The 19,156-nt window shown below is 38.2% G+C and overlaps 1 protein-coding gene across 19 annotated transcripts in view; it reads right to left on the bottom strand.

Annotated features, from left to right (window-relative positions):
* ERC1 (ELKS/RAB6-interacting/CAST family member 1) overlaps nt 1-19,156 on the bottom strand; it is a 273,023-nt gene that overhangs the window by 137,929 nt on the left and 115,938 nt on the right. For 16 of the 19 annotated variants that reach the window (XR_012053774.1, XR_012053773.1, XR_012053772.1 and 13 more), the window contains one exon: nt 11,300-11,311. The exons of the other annotated variants lie outside the window; for them this stretch is intronic. Coding sequence is in view for 13 of the 16 variants with exons in the window: in XM_072923902.1 (XP_072780003.1) it covers nt 11,300-11,311 (12 nt within the window). In the remaining 3 variants the exon portion in view is untranslated. The remainder of the gene's footprint in view (nt 1-11,299; nt 11,312-19,156) is intronic. 19 annotated transcript variants of the gene reach the window in all.

The following is a 19,156-nucleotide window of genomic DNA, read 5'->3' on the forward strand; positions in this document are numbered from 1 at the left end:
ATGTCTCACACATTTAAGCTGACAAATACTGCAAATCCAGTCTTCAAGCAAAAGGTATTAAACTAAGCAGTTGCTAAGGACACGACCTAAACCACAATGAATGCAATAACTCAGTGCATGAGGACTTCTGAAACAAAATTAAATATATTCACAAGAACATTCAGTTTTGCTTGTAGGAAAGGCTGTAAGGAAGTGATGCCAGCAGGAGCATTCTGAAATAATGTAAACCTGACCATTTAGTGGCTAAAAACCTGATGATTTTACATCACTGAGATGCCCAAATAAAAATCTGATATAATTCAGTTTATCTACTTAAAACAACATTGTTTTCAAGAACAGTCTTTCTAAAAGACTCTATACAAATGTGAACTGAAAAGTGTTTACTCTGTTAGCTACAAAGAAGTTATACAAAATCTGATCCAAAGCAGGCCATTGCCAGATACTATACAGGGAAAAGTATACAAAAGGATGGGGCTGGTTGAAAAGCCATGTTATCACACTCATCAAACTGTTCCTTGCTACAGCATCTCCCTCACCACGTGTTAATTCAGTTTTAGATGCGAGGGACACAGCTCTGCTTTGGGATCCACTGCTGAGACCAATTTCTTACAGCAAATGGAGACCACAGAGTCTCTCAGAATGCACATCTGGCATATTTCTGAGTGCTTAGCAAACAGTTACTAAGAATTATCTCCTCTTCTGAAACACATTCTGAATCGCTGGCTTTAACAGCCCACATCAGGTTAGTATGAAGAGCGCCTGCTAAGGTGATTTGTTACAGACTTTTGAGTGTTACAGACTTACAGCCTGGCAAATGGGGTACAGCAGCATTATCTGTAATAAATATTCCCCACACAGGGCTGCACAGCCTATCTGAAGAGTGCAGATGGCTTAGTCCTCCTCCTCTGACACAGCTGTAACTCTGCCTTCTCGGTCTGGTACACACAGGAGAACACAGCCAGGAACATTCTGCAAGTTAAGTGAACACCACTGGGCTTCTGGAGAACTCAGTGAGTGCTGCAAAGCAACGTGTATGAGGTCTCTTCTTCATTAGGGGTCTCTCTAACAGCCCTGGTAAGCCATGGACAAGGTCAGTGCCTTATGCATTTGAGGAGGGATTTCTACCATTCCACAACACATGGATCTGATACAGAAAAGCATGTCCATCAGTATTTTGAATACATAATTTAATTTTTAATATATGATGAAGGAGCACATTAAAAGAAACCTCAGGTGAAAAGATGGCCCATGTGTCAGATACCTGAAATATACTCTCACTGATATCCTCAGAGATCCGAAGGTTGGCTAATTAAATTAGCTCTAGTTTGGAGTGTGTACTTAGAAAGATACATTCTTTATCTAGGCAATTACACTACTTCAGCTAACTACTTTTTATTTGGTGGCCTTGAGACAAGTGAGGCAAAATTAAGATTTTAATTGAGCTGATCTCCCAATCAGGGCAACTGCCTTGATGCAGACATCTTCTGCCTCCCTTCAGTGAGCTGATTTTCCAAGTAATTGGGAAACACTCCTGATCATTACAAAATACCAGCAATTCTTCTTTGCTGTCAAGAAAAATATTACTAACTCAAATACAATATATTTTCTATAAATGATCTTTTTGTATGAAGGCATATATTGGAGGTTGAAAGACATAAACAGTGTTAAAAATCTAATTAATGAGGCTATGAAAATATTATTGAGGCTATGGTCAAAATAGGATACAGAAAGACAAAAGAAACTCTCCTCTCCCTTTCTACTTAGAAATAAAATTTCTCTACCTCTAATTCAAGAAGTAGCTATACCAAGATGCAGAAGAAAACCCACAATTCCTCTCTGGAATTTTCAAGAAATCAAATTAAATCCCTTTGAAGGTGGTGTTGGGTTTTTTCTTATTGACTGCTTCATGCTTGTACAGACTGTATAAGGAAGAAGGTAACACTGTACAGACCCTATAAACTAATTAAAAATTTTAAGAGCCATGCTGCTTTAAATCAAATTCACTATGGCTCAAAAGTAGAATTTCCTCACACGTATTGGCTTACTAGTTAGAGGTATTTATATCTATTAAAAATATGATAAAGAGATAAAAATGGATATGGGAAAGATTACACCCATAATGTAATTCATATCTGCTCCCAAAATTTAGAATAGAATGTGTTTACCCCTTCTATTTAGCTTTAGAATACTTTTCCAAATGTTCACCTTTTGTTCCTACTATATGGCTTTTGCACAAGTTACAACATCATCTTAAGTCTGAAGCTCCTAAAAATAGAAGGCAGCCTCCTTCAGCTGTCATTTGTTCATGTGAAACAAGCATATTGAACATGGAAATAAGCAGTCAAAGGAAGCAAACTGTCAGAAACTGTGTGCCATGCCCCAGCTCTCTGTGTATATGATGTGTATATGAGCACACATCTGCATATTCCATACTAAAATGGAAAATCTGTGCTGGAAGCAGGAGATACAAGAAAGAGAAATAGGCGTGTCATGAACTAAGGAGAGAAAAACCACAGTTATTTGCATCTCTCTGCTAATTATATAAAAATAATGCCACTGCGTAGTGCCTCCAAAATCTCTGCCTATTGCTTATGCAGTGGGGAACAGTCCCTTTGATTGGGACATATGATCATTGAGTATTTCCTTTAAGAAGAAATTACATTAAATGTTGCAGTTATATATGTGTTCTACTCCAAATACAACAGGAAAATCCATTATTTTCACATTCCAAGTCAGTGGCCACTTTTGCAATAGAAAGTGTCATTTTGCTGTATCCTACTGAAGTTTTGACTAAAAATTTCATTTAGCGCTTTCTCCCGTTTTTTGGCATTAAAGTGAATGATGAAAAAGAAAAAACAATTGAGCGAGAGGAGAAAGTGCTAAAAGAAAAGACAATTCATGCTGATTTGATGTACCAATCCTTTAAAATATGATGGCATCCTAAATACTGAGTGCTTGCTCTCAAGTATTTTACATATATTGCTAGGATTTAGTAATTTAACAATGTAATCTAAGCTAGTAATCTAAGATATGTATTGCTAACTGAAATTGCAACCATATTCTGCTGATTGGTTTGTGGAAGTAAAATATTACACACTGAAAAGTGAAATGAATGTATCTAGTAGTGCATTTTAAGTTAACAACATTAATAAATTGGGTACAATTACATGAGAATTCAGGGGCATCCTACAAAACCAAGAATCCTACCATCTGAAAACTAGGAATACACTTGTTTTATTTAAAACACTGCAGACTCAAGGAACTAAAGTGAAAATATCATGCAGACCATTACAGAGTAAGACAAGCTTAGGGAAGGATCCAGGGATGAACACAATAGTGGTGCTCCTAAAAGAATGCATTTTCAAAGGCACAGCATCTCCACTGTAGTAAGAGTCCTTATCCTTATAGATTCTTGTGGGGTAAAGTTGCATTATGTCACTTCTCTTTTAGTTCCCAGCATGTGGGACTTCATCAAATGTGGCATGAACAACTCAGAACACTAAAAACCTAGAACTGAGCAATACAGGAGAGGAGAAACTAGCAGGAAAGGAGCCTAACTTTTCTGCTGGGTTGGCACCTTTTGCTTTCTTTGTCAAGGCTGGCCCTGAACACTCCAGCTTGAAAACTGCCACTTGCTGGCAGCTGTAATTTCTAGGATGAAATGAAGCTTTTGTGCATTTACAGAGAGCATTTTGCAACTCAAGTTTGTAGTTCTTGGTCACTTTTGGTTTTGTATAAAAAGAATTAAGTTACCTGTAAAGGTAAAGTTCATGCTAAAGTGCTTGAAAGAGTGAAGCTGGAACTGAATCATTCCAATCCCACTGTTGACCTAATTTTAAAAAGTGTTAAGTTTTCCTTTATAGTTCTTTTGAAAGTTTTAAAGTTCTCATAAAACTTCTTTAGCCTTCCGATAATGTTTACATATTTGAGAGTCAGAGTTCCCACACAATTTCATGTATAAATAGAATAGTTTACATATTTCTCTGTGGGTAGAGAGAAGTAATTGATTGATCTTTGGACCAGTGTGGTTGAGGAGGTGGTAATTCCATCCTCCAATCAACGGCCACCTTTGAAATTCTATAAATACCAGATGTTTGAATAAAACGAAGTCTTTTTCTCTTTTGAACTTACCAAGCTTCTGTGTACTCATTTCGTGTCCAATAGCGACAGCCCACTGCCACCCCAAAACTAGCAACATGCTCAATCCCAATTTCTATCAAATCTGTTCAGTATAGTAAACAGATACATCGGAATATTCCATGTAAAAGCACTTTACATTGGTAGGAGTGTGCTGGGTCACTAAAGGGAGAGGAGGCGCTTTATCCCTTGGAGATGGGAGTTAATTATTCAGCCATGAACTGAAAGTGACAACTAGAAATATTTTGTTATCTAAGGAAGTGAAAAAACCCATTTCTTTTAATTAAGAAGAAAGGCCTATCTGCTGGATAAGCAGGAAATTAAGTAAGTTACTGAGAGTTTGATTAAATCTGTCTGAATTGCCTGGGATACTTCAAGAAGACTATCGAAAAGCTGACATATTCCAGCATAAAAGGGCCCTCTAATGTTTGTAGATGAAGAAGACATTATGCAGAAGAAGGGAACTTGAATACACCACCCTGCAAGAACAATGAAATGCAAGAGAGCCACAAAAGAGAAATAGAAAGGGGGAAAAAAGAGCTTTCTAATTTAATTTTAGCCTAAGAATGTTAAGCATGTTTTTATCTTGCAGTATCTCTAATAGCCAACTTGGGATTTCATGGACAAGAAATTTTGTTTTCCTTTTACAGTAAAGTGATTAGGAATGATTTCCAATTAACTGACTGATAGCAACAGAACTGTTCACTGAATCTACAAACTGTATGACTGTAATAAATATCTCTGCTTATCTAACGTATTTTTCATGCAAAAGATGAGGAATTATTTGCAAAGATGATGCATAGGCCTGTTAGAGAAGCTGGTTTCACAGGAATGAGGATGGAAAGCATGAGCTAAGTGAGCAGTGAAATAATGCTCTCAATTGATAAGTGAAGCAGTGAAAGGCACATCTGAAACACGAGGGCTCAGAGGCTCTAATGTGAGGCACACCGTTGTGCAGGTCAGCAATGGAGCTTGAACTTCACAAGTAACACAAGAACAAAAGCTCTAAGCTTTTAAGAAAAGCTTAAAAAGAACACACAAAAATTTGTGAAACAGAATTCCCAAATTTATCTTCTCTGATTCTATTCACTGCAATAAAGTTTGAGAGTATCTGTGTTTAGGGATGGGGTAGAAGGGGAGAGCTGTTTTAAAATCATGAAATAAAGATGTCTGAGTAAACGACTAGACAAACCTACTAAGATCACTCTGACCTACATCACACTGATACTATACTCTAGAAAGCAGCAATTCTTTAAAATTGTTTAAAAACTGAGAATACATATAGAATTTTGCAAGAAGTAGAAGTGCAGTGGGCCTTGCTCCTCCCCCAACCCCACAATCTTCTTCTTTCTTTTCCTACAACTGTCCAATGCTATGAAATAATAAGACCATTTTTGTTTACCCTGTTTTATCAGATCACTATTAAGTAGAAATTCTTAACAAAACCACACAAAAACTGTAGAGCTTAGCCAAGAATACAGGTTAACTTCCCATAGAAAGTCAGAATCATGGAGTAATTCTGTTGGCAGGGATGTCGAAGATCACCTCATTCAATACCATCCTCAAAACAAGTCCAAGTTAGAGCAGGTTGCTCCTGGCTTTGTTCAAATGAGTTTTGATTATCTCCAGTGCTGAGGACTCTGCAGCTTCCTGGGCAATGGATCAGTACCCCAGTGATAACCGTTTTCCTGTCCATTATCTTCAACTTACATTGGAACAAGCTGCAGTTTATTTCTGCTGCCTTTTACTGAACATGTCAGAGAAAAGTCTGACTCTGTCTTCTCTATGAATTTTGGAGATGTATTTTGTCTCATCTTACACATCACTAAAAAGACACTGAACACTGCTGAGCCAGTCATCTCATCATTGAACCAATCAGGTTGGTTAGGCATGATTTGTCCTTGTAAGTCCCATACTGGCTGTTCCCTATCACCTTCTTTTCCTTCAGGTTCTTGAAGATGACTTTGAGGAGAATCTGCTCCAAATGCTTCCCAACACGTGAAGTTACACTGACTGTCCTGCAAACACTCAGATCCTCCTTCTCATCCTTCCTGAAGATGGGTGTGATGTTTCCCAGTCAAGAGAAACCTTCCCTGACAAGCACAAGGTTTTGAAGATGATAGAAAGAGTCCTTGCTATGACATCAGGTGGCTCCTTCAGCACCCTGGTGTTTATCTGATCCAACTTCGTCAACCTGCATATTTCTAATTTGTTTAAAAGGCCTGCAACTCTGTCTAACAATCCTGTGGGTAATGATTCACTCCTGCAAACTTTACAATTACGTTCAGGGATCTGAAAGGAGTCGTTACCAGGAAAAAAAGGAGAAAAGGCAGACACTGAACTGCTCATCTTTTTCAGCAGCTTTTTAAAAAGTCCTGCCTGAGCATTCTCTGTAAATATCATATTATTGCTGAATGCAGGGCCTGTTAAAGCTTGTGGCACTGTCACTTATGGAACTCTTTGCACCATTGATATACACAATTTTAGAATTTTAACAAAAATAAAAATCTATCCATTTGGGGGGATAAAATTTTGCACAGAATCTAGGAAATATAAACTTAAAGAGGAAATATAAACTTCAGATTTTATTCCTTAGACTAAATGTGATATGACACATATGGGTTAGTCAAAATGTTTAATGTTGCATGAAGTTTGAGTGATCATTTCATTTAATCTTCTGATGATGACATGCTATGTAATTTGTTAGCTTTGGGATATAGGAAGATAAAGACACATTTTAAAGGCTTCTAAAAATAATGATGTCTTTCGAGTTTTCAAACAATATGGTAAAAACCCCACCTTTTTGTTATATCTGAAAAAAAGGGAATTGTGAAGGATTTCTCTCTCAGAGCATTTGACTCGGACCTCCTCAAAATTCACAGCTCACTGTAACACACAAAAATCCTCCCTAGTACCATGTCACTTGTCTTTTCAATGCTACCTCAGCTCAAAATCCCACTGAAAACCTGCACACTTTGTGAATACGTGTGCCAAAAAAAAAAAAAAAAAAGGAATAAAGAGAAAAACAACTCATTTTTTCACATAATAAATTAATTTCAGCAGGTAGTAGGAAATTAATTAATTAGATCGTGTGAGGCTGCAGAAAAGTGAGAATTCTGAGATGATGTACAGCTGTGCATAATTTTTGCTTAATTAAGATGCAGTCAAATGAGGCAAGAAAAGAGGATCTTTTGACAGAAAAGGTACAGATTCCACAGAGAAGGAAAGCTCTGATAATCACTATACCTAAAGCAAATTTGAAATGTTATGCCAGCAACTTTGTTTAAGGAAAACCACAGTTCTATTTCATGATCTACATTGCCTTCATTTTTTCCCTTCCCCACTATCATCTCTAAGATGCCATATTTCTCCTCACTCACAAGGATCAGATAACTCTTTAAAAAAGAGTACTTCTTAGTGTAAACAATTCCAAAGCCATTTTTGCTCTAAGTAGAATTACAGATTGCTGTTTTTTGAAGACAGCCAAGGAAATTTAAATGGAAACTTCTTTGAAGATAACATTTCTGTCTCTGCTGAGCTAAAACCACTGCTAACTCAACATGCTTCAAATTTTCATCACTTCCTGACGTGGTTAATGACCAACATTATGGCAGAGTGAAGACTCAGAGTCTTCTGAAGGTATAAAACTAAAGAGCCAGCCACACTTGCAGTAAAATTTCTCCTGAGTGCCCTGGCACGCTGTCAGTGCTCAGATCCACGGCTTCCTGGAGGTTCAGCAGATGAGTCAGTGTGCAAAGGCATTTCCAGCACAGTGAAAAGCCCACAGGTATCATAAACTACATGCCTGCCACTAAGTACTCTGCTGTTTTGGTCTGGCTTTTAAAAAGAATTATTCAATAACACCCTGAGCTTCCTGTACTCTGAACATTTTATGCAGTATAATTTGCTATTTTCTTATAGAAGGATGATGTTTTAAATATTTCTTTGGTGGTTAGATGTGTTCAGTTTAATATACGTTTAGGACTCTGGAAGAAGGACTGAAATAATCCTCTCAGATTTAGTATTTTGTTTTTACTTTGATTTCATAAGGCTACACTTGAGTTGCTACACTGATATATAATTTTACATGGATACACTCTTAGCAGACTTTTACCTGGATTCATGCCACCAGCCTGTACTCATCTAATCACCAAGCCACTTTGCTTTTGGAAATAAGGTTTACAGTATTTCATTAGTACTTCCTAGCGCATCAAATTCTCTTTGGTATAGCAAAAAATATGGAAAAATTTCTTGTAAGAAGTGGATTACTTGCTTTAAAACATGACAGACAGCAGAATCAATTATGTGATCTAAACTAGCAGAAAATCCGACAGTAGAAAGCAGAACACTAAAAGACAAGCCTCCTGTGGGACAGCTCCTGTCCAGATAAGCTGTTTGTTACCTAGTTTGAGGCTGGAAATCTTATTTCTGCATTATCAATATTGCTCATTCTTCCCTTGAAAAATCTGCAGTTGCTTGCTATAGCACCTGGTTGTCAGTCTTTTTATCTACCGCAACTTTTGTGACACATATTCAAAAGAACAGCTCAGAAGAACTGGAGCATATGAATTTATAATACTTTTTCTATTTTTTTTTCACTGTTGCAGGTAATGACATCAGTATAGTGTTATTTGGGTTATTACTCTTGAACTCAGCCAACATTGGGAAGTTTCTTATGTGAAGCTGTCATCAGTAGAGATGCTTAGCAAAAAAACTTCTTACAGAAAACTGCTTTAATCCTCATGCTTTCCAAGTCAATTTTATTTACTATGAATCAGCATGACATCCACTCCAGATCCTTAAGACTTCTGAGCAGTAAATACATGTCACAACAGCAACAGTGATGCAGATTACATGGTTCTATTCTGATTCACTGAGTTTGTCAACACGAGAGAGATGATGAGAGCTTAATGGACAGATCAGAAAATTCAGATGTATTTATTACTGTAAGTAAAGCTGCTCTAGATGAGAACAGAAATAATCAGAGGATTTCTTCCTGTTATAAGATAGACATACCTAACACATTTTTCACATATTGAGTTCTTTTCCAGGTGACACATTAGCTTTGATTTCTGAAAAAAAGTGCTTTACATTATTCAGAGAAAAATAAAGTTAATGTCTCCTATAGTAGCTTCCAAGGTAGAATGTTGCTTCACAGAACAGCTATTTTTTTCATATATTGCAGTCAGTGGTAATTCGGCAAACTCTGAAATGCTTAGGAAAGAAACTAGTGTACTTCAAACACTGTAATTTTCCTGTTTGCCCCAAGGAGAATCTTTTTACTTTGTTTCTGGCCAGCAGAGACTTTGTAGTTCCAAGAGCAGTCATTCTACCTACTTCCTTACACTTTTAACAAATAAATGAAAAACACAGCAGATAACCATAATAATTTTAAAAACTGAAAAAAAAGTAATCCAAAATAATCAATAAACCAACTAAGAAACTGTGAGGACAGAATGGACAATCTCTTTAATATCTTAGAAAATTCTTCCAAGTTCATAATCCTAACACTTGGCCACCTCAAACCACAGTCATTACCTTCTCCAGCCAAATTTTCAATATGCTCTAAATGTGAGAAATAAAAGTTATGGTTATATTGCTTGTGAAAGGAGAAATCACTCCAGGTCTTAGAAAGACCACAACCAAAAAGCACCCTAAAGTTGTTTCCCCTCTTATCATTAATTCCAGCATAGGCACAGGTATTGATAAAACCCTATAGCCTTATGGATTGAAGTCAAACCACCTTTGACAGCTGAATTCCATAACATCTAGGACTTCATCAACCAAAGCACACCAAGCTCCACTCATGGTGATAACAGGCAAACACAGACTGGCCCACAGAGTTCTGCTCATGCAGCAAAAGGCAGAGTGGTCATTTCAGAGGAGAATGTTCACAGGGCAGGAAAAGCTTCCTGGCAGTTGCATTTTTTGGGACATGAAGGGGGTCATTCAAGGCCAGACCTCCTGTCCCCACTAATTACAAACATGCCAGTATGACACACTGAGTAGGGAAGGTATTGATGGATGACAACAACATGATTAACTTCCAATCTTTTTCCAGTTTGTGGGAGGAAGAAAAACACGCACCCGAGGCCACAAGTGCAGAGCCTGTGCCAAACCAAGGTCACGGCGCTGACACAATTTAAAGGCGTCAGCAGCATCACAGCACTGGGGGATTCCAGCCACCACCACATTTTTCAGTGCTAACCATGAATAGCAAAGTTGGATGTTGGTTGATAACTCAGAATTTTAGTCATTAAGCAGTGGCTTTCTGGGCAAAGACACTGCCTAAAACAATTATGATCATTCCTTCTTCAGAAGTCACAGAGGGTTTCTACCAACAGACTTTATCAGCAAAGACTAAAATCCAACATGGTTGCAGAGCTTTCAAAGGCAAATGAGAGTCATTAGATAATGTACTCATATTATTTAGGCCACAGATGTTTGCTCTGAGCTATCCTACTGAAATCCCAAAATCTAAGGTTAGCAACTGCTTTTAAAATACAAAAACAGAAAAATGAGCCATGGCTGAAAGACTAAAAAAATATTGTCTCTTAGTAGGCTTTCTTCAGCGGTTTATCACTGTATTTTCAACAAATTCATCCCCCTGCTAATTCACTTATCTTTAACCCTCAGCCCTTGGTTCTTTCTGACAGCACAGCACATTCAAGCTGCACCAGAACTAGTTCTGCGACATCACTGCAAGGTTTCAGGCACAGATGTAATGATAAAGATCCAGCAGTTAAAGTTTGTATAACCAGTATTTCAAAGGAACCACTTTTGCACTCCACAGCGTGTGTATGTATCATGGAAGATGGCTAATGACCAATCTCTTCTCTTCTTAAAATAACAGATAAAACCAGTAATATTTAAACTGTCTTGCTTCACCTTCCTGTTCCTGGAGTTTTTTCCCTTTAAAAACCTTCATTGGCTAGTCTTCCCCCTTCTTCCCAGCACACAACAGCATTGATTTACAATGGTTTGATACAAATTCTTTCCTTCTAAACATGCACCCTATTCAACCCATCCTCCTACACAGACTTAACCAAATCTCTGATCTTTTATTTTGCAATCATGTAATTTGATGTGCAATCTTCTGTAAGATCTCAATTTCAGCTGAATAGACAGTCCTATAAACACCCTTTTAAAAGCAGATACTGACCTTGAGGTGAGGCTGAAGGAAGCAGCAAATCCAGGAAGGAGATGCGAAAGAGAAAGAGTTAGAGTTTGTGAAAACAGAGTCCAGAGATAAAGCAGTTCAAGAATAAAGGACAAAACAAGCAGATATAAATCAGGTAATGACACACAGACACACAATCATTCACAAACACAGAGCTGCTTATAGACATCTAATTAAAAAAACCCCAAAACAACAAAAATAAACAAAACCCAAGAAAAATAAATAAGAGAAAACAGGACTTTTAGATTAGATTACACCATTTCAATTAGAGGCAACTTAATATAGAGAAAATAGTCTCCAATATGTAGCAGTTCTTGGAAAAAGAAAATAAGCCATATTACAAGAAAACTCTGGATTTACATCACATCATTAGCAAGTACCCTTCTTCCAGAATTCTAATGAACATTTTGAAAATACAGAGTTTGACTATCTGAGATGAAACCTCACGTTTCCTTTACGACATCTTCTAAGGGCTTATTTTCTCTCCATGAGCAAGACATGACATTTTTTCACTTTTCCTGTAGATGATCCCAACTTGTCTAAAGGGACTAAATAGAAAGGAAAAAAAAAAAAAACCCAACCACTGAGTAAAGTCCTCGAAACCTGAAGACTTGTCAAAACTTGTCAAAAAAGCTCATCTTTCTTAATTTGGATATCGAAGTCACCCCTTCCAAAGAAAAACAGAAAAAGCAGCTGCCTCGTTTTCCTCCGTATAATTCTCCTGTATAAGGTGCAATCTAAGAACAATAATGACCAAACAGGTATTTTTTTGACAGTTCTCTCCAACATTGTTCAACAGCAGAACTGACCAAGACAAAATGCTGGAGTCCCCTGTATAACATGAGGTCCCATAGGTTCATTATTGCTTTTTTTTTTTTTTCCCCCAAATGTCTCCAGTATCTTTCATAGGCATCTGCTGTCAATTTCACTGATAACAGCAAGGTAAATCAACAAGGAACCATAAGCACAGATATTTCCGAACTGATTTTAAATTTGATGATTTTCAGTCTATAGAAGAGAGGCAAAGGAAATCTCCTTCTGTCCAAAGTAGCAATTTGGCCTTGACGATATTTGTTGTACTTCTCCCATGGTAAAATTTCACTCTAAAAAGGCAGGATATGGGCTGGATAAAAATATTTCTATAGGACAGGCTAACTGCAATATTCTTTATTACTCTTGATATATGGAGGCATGTAAATAAAATTTGAAGCCATTATTTATGACATAAATTTTACTATCAGCTGTGTAGGGTATTGACTTTGTACAAGCAGCCGTTGTTGGTCTATAACAGATTAACTAGTGCAAAAGTACTTTTCTTTCAAGGATAGCTGTTGTAAAGGCTGCATTATCTGGAGATCTGGGGAAAGAATGACACTTGTAAAATGCCAAATACAACATTTCAGTGTTTGATCTTGACATAACTTAAAACATTCCAAAAGCCTCCGTTAATTCATACTGAAAAACATGTAAGTAACAAATATGTAATTATGACTGAAATCCAAGACTACAAACAAATTTAACAAAAGGGAACAAAAATGTAAAAATAAACAGTTGATTAAATATGGAATAAATATAGTAAAGTGAAAAAATTAAGATTCTCATTTTCTGTTTCAGGGCTCCTTTGGTTGTGTTGTGCTGATATGATATTGTTTCTTCAGTTCAACAGTGAAAAACATACAGGCTACAGTTCAGAACAGCCCAGTGGAATTTAAATGAACCATATAGTTCTTCCAACTGCTATTAAAGGTAGCATCTTTTGCTGGCACAGGATGAAGGCAAAACAGTATGTAAAACACTATGCTGAGGTCATTTGCAATTGTCTGTGTGCTACAGAAGTATTATTTAATCAGCTGCATGGGTTTTAAACAAAGAATAATTATTGCTACATCTCCATTTTGTTATGGAATAATTCTTTCTTCCAAAGAAAAATACATTTTCTGTAATTGCTAGACTCTTTTCCAAGTTTTTGTTACAGAGGCACAAAATATTTTTTAGAAGTGGGATTTTTAGAATAATCATATTATTTATCTAAATGCAAATAAGGACTATGTCTGAAAGCACATTAAAATTAGAAAAAGAAATCTGTAGGTGTGTTGTCACTCAAACTAAAACCAAAGCAGACACCTAAAACTGTCAGCTATTGGGAAATATATGGAGATCTGCCATGGACTGGATGGAGCTGAAGCCTCAGTTCATGGGCTATATCAGTGAAATTGAACAGAGGAGCACAGCAAGCATCTGCCCCAGGCAGCAGCCCCAAGCAAGCAGGATCAGATACATACCGAGGCATACTCATTACAGAACAAAATCACAAGTTTTAGTTTGCACTCCTTCCCTTCAAGCAAGAACACACACTTGTAGCATTCCTTACAAGATCCAGCAGCAGCGCTCCTGCCCAGCCCCATTAACTGTGTATTCCGATGCAACAGTCACACAGGGAGACAAGACAATTGTAATGCCAATTGGCAGTCTCAGAGTAACCCACTTTCTTTTAAAATATCACCCCATTGTTTCAAAGGTAGAGCCGACTTTAATCTGAGCACTGGGTGCAGATCAAAAAAATGAGATGTGAAACGCTTAAGCATTTTAATTAAGAAATCTGTATTTTAAAGACTGTTGGTTATTCCAGCTACAATTTTTTCCATGTGCTTGTGTATTATAGGGAGTGGAATGAGCCTGTAACATTTGTCTCAGATGTACTAAGGATGTAGTTTATGTAACGATTTTCAGTCAACCTTTAAGTTTCCCTTGTTTGACAGGGAGTTATTGTGTATATTTATTACTCTGTCACTCCTTCAAAGCAGTCTGACAGAGAACAATAGGCATTTGATCTTCTTTTTGTCTGTCAAAGCAGAAAGGCTATTTATGTTTACCCTTTTTGACATGTTTTCTTGATAAAAAGAATGATGGCTGGTCTTATCCTTTTTCTAGGTTGGGATTTAGAGGAATAGGGAAGAGATGGAGAGGCAGAGACAGAAGGTTTGTTGTGCATCCATGCACACATATATGCATGGATCTAAGAGCACAAACCCAGCCACAGATGGCCACAATGGAACACTAGAATTACTATTTCACTGGCTTACTGGCAATTACTGCATATTCCTCTTGTTCTTTCTCTACTCCAAGACAACACCGAGATCTAACATTTTTATTTTATCAGTTCTATAAAAGAAATTTTGGGGTTTTTTCAGTCCTTTCACACCAGGCTGTGAGTATGGATATTGCTCAAAGATGTCTACTGAAACAAAGCTACAAAACAGTTTTTGAAGAGATGTAGTAAAGGCAGGTAACAATGAAACTGATATGCAGACTAGGCTCATTATTTACATGATGCTCTTTCTTCTCCCGTTTATAATTATTTTAATTATTTCACAGCTCTTACACTCAAACTGATCTAACAGCTGGATTAGGAAGTATCTGCTAAATAAAATCCATTATTGCTATAATATAAAGCAGATGACAACTCCTATACTCATTACAGATAATAGGCATGAGAGGGAGTGCTTGAAAACCACCTTGATTTAATGATAAAATCAAGCAGGACTTCAGCACTACAGAAAACTTGGCAGGAAAGAAGCCTTCAGAAAAGTTCACAGTCAGTGCTTCTCATTACTGGTATTTCTCTAGTGCAGGGTCCTTCCTGGAAGATCCAATTGCAGATCCTTAGTCTTAGATTAGCAGACAAACCATGTTTTCAGCCAGTCCACTGCTGAACTGGCAAAGGAGTTGGTCCATACTCAGTTCTGCGGACATGAATCACTCTGCTGAACAGTGTCAGTCCTGCCTGCTGAATGTGAATACAATACCAGTTTAGATGGCTCACTGAGGGGATAACACAGCAAGCTCCTTCAGCCAGTCATGTGCCAGCCCTGACTTCTCACCATGTCAGGGGCTGGACTAACTGGGGTTCTTTGACCTTGTATTTTAGAACAGCTGTTTCTGCAATATCACAAAGCTCCAGTTTCTCCCAGTGTAGCTGCTGAGTTGAGAGCCTCTACATCCGAAAACACAGGAAGAGAGAAAGAATGGGAAATAAAGGACAGCTAATTAAAGAACAAATTGAAGAAGGATATCCCATTATATGAAAAAGGTGAGGATGGATTGAGAAGTCACTGTAAAATCATTGTGACAGAGTTTTATCTGGCTCTCTCTGCAGATGGATTTGCAATTACTGACAGTGACCCTGTATCTTGCTTTTCCTTCTTTAGATGCAGGTTCCAAAAGTGGTTAGTGAGTCTGAGTGCTGCTCTTACAGCACTTTAACAAAGCTTGACTTCCAGAGGGCAAACACTTGCTTTCTGAAAACCAGTATACTTTCAAATATCTTAAGTTAAATACCTGTAAGCAAATGGGCCTTCATCTTTTATTCTTATCTGTTTAAAGAAGTTATGTTGATATGAAATGTTTTCCTCCTGTGAAACTTGATACGGGACTTCAGGTGTAATGCTGATCTTGTATGAAGATAAAGCAAGATTAAGAAGAAACAAATTACTTGTTCTTTCCTAGCTTGGAAATGATGAAAATATTGAACAGATCTGTGTGCTCAGAGGTGGAGCTGGACTAACTATGGGCCTGACCACTTCTTTCCATTACAAAACTGAGTTCTCAGTTGCTTGCCAAATATTAAAAAGTTGTGCTGCTATTTCCCATTATAGGTTCAACCTAACCAGGGATTTTTGTGGAAAATTTCAGCTGTGTCCTTCACAAAAGGCAGCATTCTTATGGAAATAAAATTGTAAAATAAAATTGTATAAAACTGTAAAATAAAATTGCATAAAATTGTTCATATATGGTTAAAGAGTGTATAATTTCACATACAATGTCAATTAAAATTATCAAGCAATCTTAATTTCAGAATATCCTAAGTTTTGAATGATTTACCTTAGAATTTTTATGGTCATTTATGCTACAGATTTTTGAGGGAAGTGGATGAGAAACACAACAACAACAACAACAGATTCTGCCTTGTAATAATACCATGCATGTATCAGATAAATAAATTTGCTTTTATGTTTTATGGCAACAAAATGGATTGAAGTATTTTAAAATAATATTTAATTGTTTTAGGTTTTCCAATGCCTGAATCAGAGTTCAATGTATTTTTGGAGAACTATAATCAGTTAAGATATATACAGAATTATAGCCAGACCATCTCTCAAGGTTAACTTTAATGGTGATGATTATGACTTTATCAGCACCTTTCTTTAATTTGACACCATATCTTTTACTTTAAATTATTTATATGCCTTGATGTGGTTCTTGCTTAGGAATGCTCTAAAAAACGATTTAAAAATTCACAGAAACAACACCAAAGACAATTATTCCAAGGTATGAGTAGCAGTTTGAAAGTAAGTATTTCAGCTTCAAACTGTTGACTTAAGCTTAGGGCATAATTTACCAGTACAGTCTCCTTTACACTATTCTAGGAAACTGTAAAGTTGATGGAAAATACAGCTAATTTCTCTCTCCATCTAGCCTTCACAGAACACTACACAAACATATCTGTCTTAAAGACAGACAAAATAAGATACTGCATTCTACTGTCCACATTTTTCAGCACTCTTTTGAGGTTCCGCAATGTTTTTTCATCTTTCATCTACTGTTGGGAAGAAATATTTAAGATAAGGAGTATACCTTTTGGCTGCTACAAATCAAAACTTGGAAGGTTTCTTCTTCAAAAGGGCATCCTTAAATTCTTTTCAGGAAAAATCTCCAAATTCTCTTTCTTAAAATAGCCACTAATTCCAGCTGTCTTTAACAGGACTGCTGGTATTCCAGAGCTGAGTGCTGTCTTCTGTTGATCCCAAAGCAATGTTTCCTTCAGGAAAAAGAAACCAATCCCTGTGTCCTTGCAAGAACCACCTATCTTACATAGTGAGCGTGCCAAATGAAAATCAGTTTTAAGCCTGCAAATGTAACAAGCACGTCCATATATATTCACTCAGTGCTCACTTCTGAAGAAGCATTACAGATATAATTCCTGCCACCTCTCAAGTACAAGGTTTTTATTTGCACAATATGTGCACACCAAAATGTGTATAAACTGCTGTATAGACTGTGTATAAACTACTATGTGTTTAAGCTACTCTGAAGGCTCTGATGGCCATGTCCCAGAGAGGGAGTCCTTTTGTTTGCTTGTTCTCTTATTACAGGACAGTCATCACAATAAAACTCAGTCGGAAGTGTCCTAGGTTGACTGTATGATGCCTTTATCCCCAATCGTCTGCTCTGTTTATATTGAATAATAAGTTCTACACCTTTAAGACTTGTTCCAGGAGTGAAAGGGAGGGGGGAAGAAGCGTGGAGTTTGTTTTCAAGAACTGCACTCCCTCCTCCACATTCCTGCTCCTGGACTGTGTCGTCTGCGGATGGACAGACAGAGAGAGAGAGAGAGCTCTCCTTTTTTCTTTTCCTAGTTAGTTTTAGCTAGCTGAGACAAAGAAGTTCCCTGGACTGTAGTTTTTTTCCCTTTCTCTGGACCTGCTCTGGACTGAACCCCCAGAAGAGCAGCAGCAGCAGCACCTGTGGCCCAGCAGGCCGGGCCTGGACTGCAGCATTTCCAGCGCCGGAGGGACTGATCAGAGACTGAGTGAGCCCAGCTGCAACCCAGGGGATTTTTCCTGAGTTTGTCTCTCTCTTGGAGTGGCGAGAAGTTTTATTGTTTAATACTGTTTAAAATTGCTTGTTTAATAAACAGGTTTTTTCCATTTTCCTCCAAAGAAGTATCCTTCCCAAACTGGTTGGGGCAGGGAGGGGCCAATTGAGTCTGCTTTCCTAAAGGAAACCCTTTTAGGGTTCTTTCCCCAAATTTGACCTGAACCAGGACAGGAAGTCAATACTTGTTACGGTGTGCTCCTGGACACCCTTTTGTCCCCCCTTTCCTAGGGCCTCTGTGGCTCTGATCAAGATAACCCCTGAATCCTCCCTTCTGCCCCAACGGGGTTGGCGGGGAGCCAGGAGTGCCCACCCTGTCCAAAACCTATATAGACCCCTGAAACTTCCTGCTCTTTCTTTTTTGCCCCGCTCTCCATGGACACCACAGAATAAAGAGAGCTGCTCCAACACCCTGGGTAAGGAGCCTCTTCTGAACACCTTTCCCTCTCCATGCTATTTCCTCCCCTCACAGCCCCATATCTCTGAGCTAGTCGGATTCATTTGGGGGGCTGCGTGGAGGGGGGGAAACCCATAGAAATAACAAATACTGACCTCTATCAATGACACATTTTAGAATACTTGAGGAACACTGAGTTTTAGCTGGTTCAGGTAGAACTGGTAGCAGGGATCAGAACCAAAGGTTCAGCAAGAGAATTAGAATTAGAAAGCAACAGCTTCTGTTAAGTTTAAATCAGGGAGAACAGCAGCAAACTTGCTTTGGACTGTGGTCACAACCAGCGCTTGTACTCGACGTAAGCAGGTCCCGTTTGAGCAAGGCAAAGAAGCGGCATTGCAGCAGCCCCAACCAGCAGCAGCAGCAGCAGCAGCGGCCACATTGCAGCCCGGAGGAGGAAACAGAGCCTTGAGGGCACTCACTTTCCCAGGAAGTCCCACACAAACCCCCCTACGTGCTGCGGTGCGGGGACCGACACCTGGTAGGGAGGGTGCAGTTTGCGGGAGCCGCGCTTTCTGAGGAAAGGCACGGTCACAAACACACCCCCGGCGAGACACAACGGAACAGAACACAACTCGGGGGAGCAGGAGGGGACAAGGGGGGGGAAAAAGCAAGGGAGGAAACAGAACACAAAATGAAAAGTTACAGAGAGACAGGAGGTTATGGGATGGCAGTACAAAAAGCAAACTGTTAGTTACACAGGAAGTGAATAACCAGACAGCTACAAAACC

Source organism: Taeniopygia guttata, chromosome 1A, assembly GCF_048771995.1.
Source record: "Taeniopygia guttata chromosome 1A, bTaeGut7.mat, whole genome shotgun sequence".
Lineage (NCBI taxonomy): Eukaryota > Metazoa > Chordata > Aves > Passeriformes > Estrildidae > Taeniopygia > Taeniopygia guttata.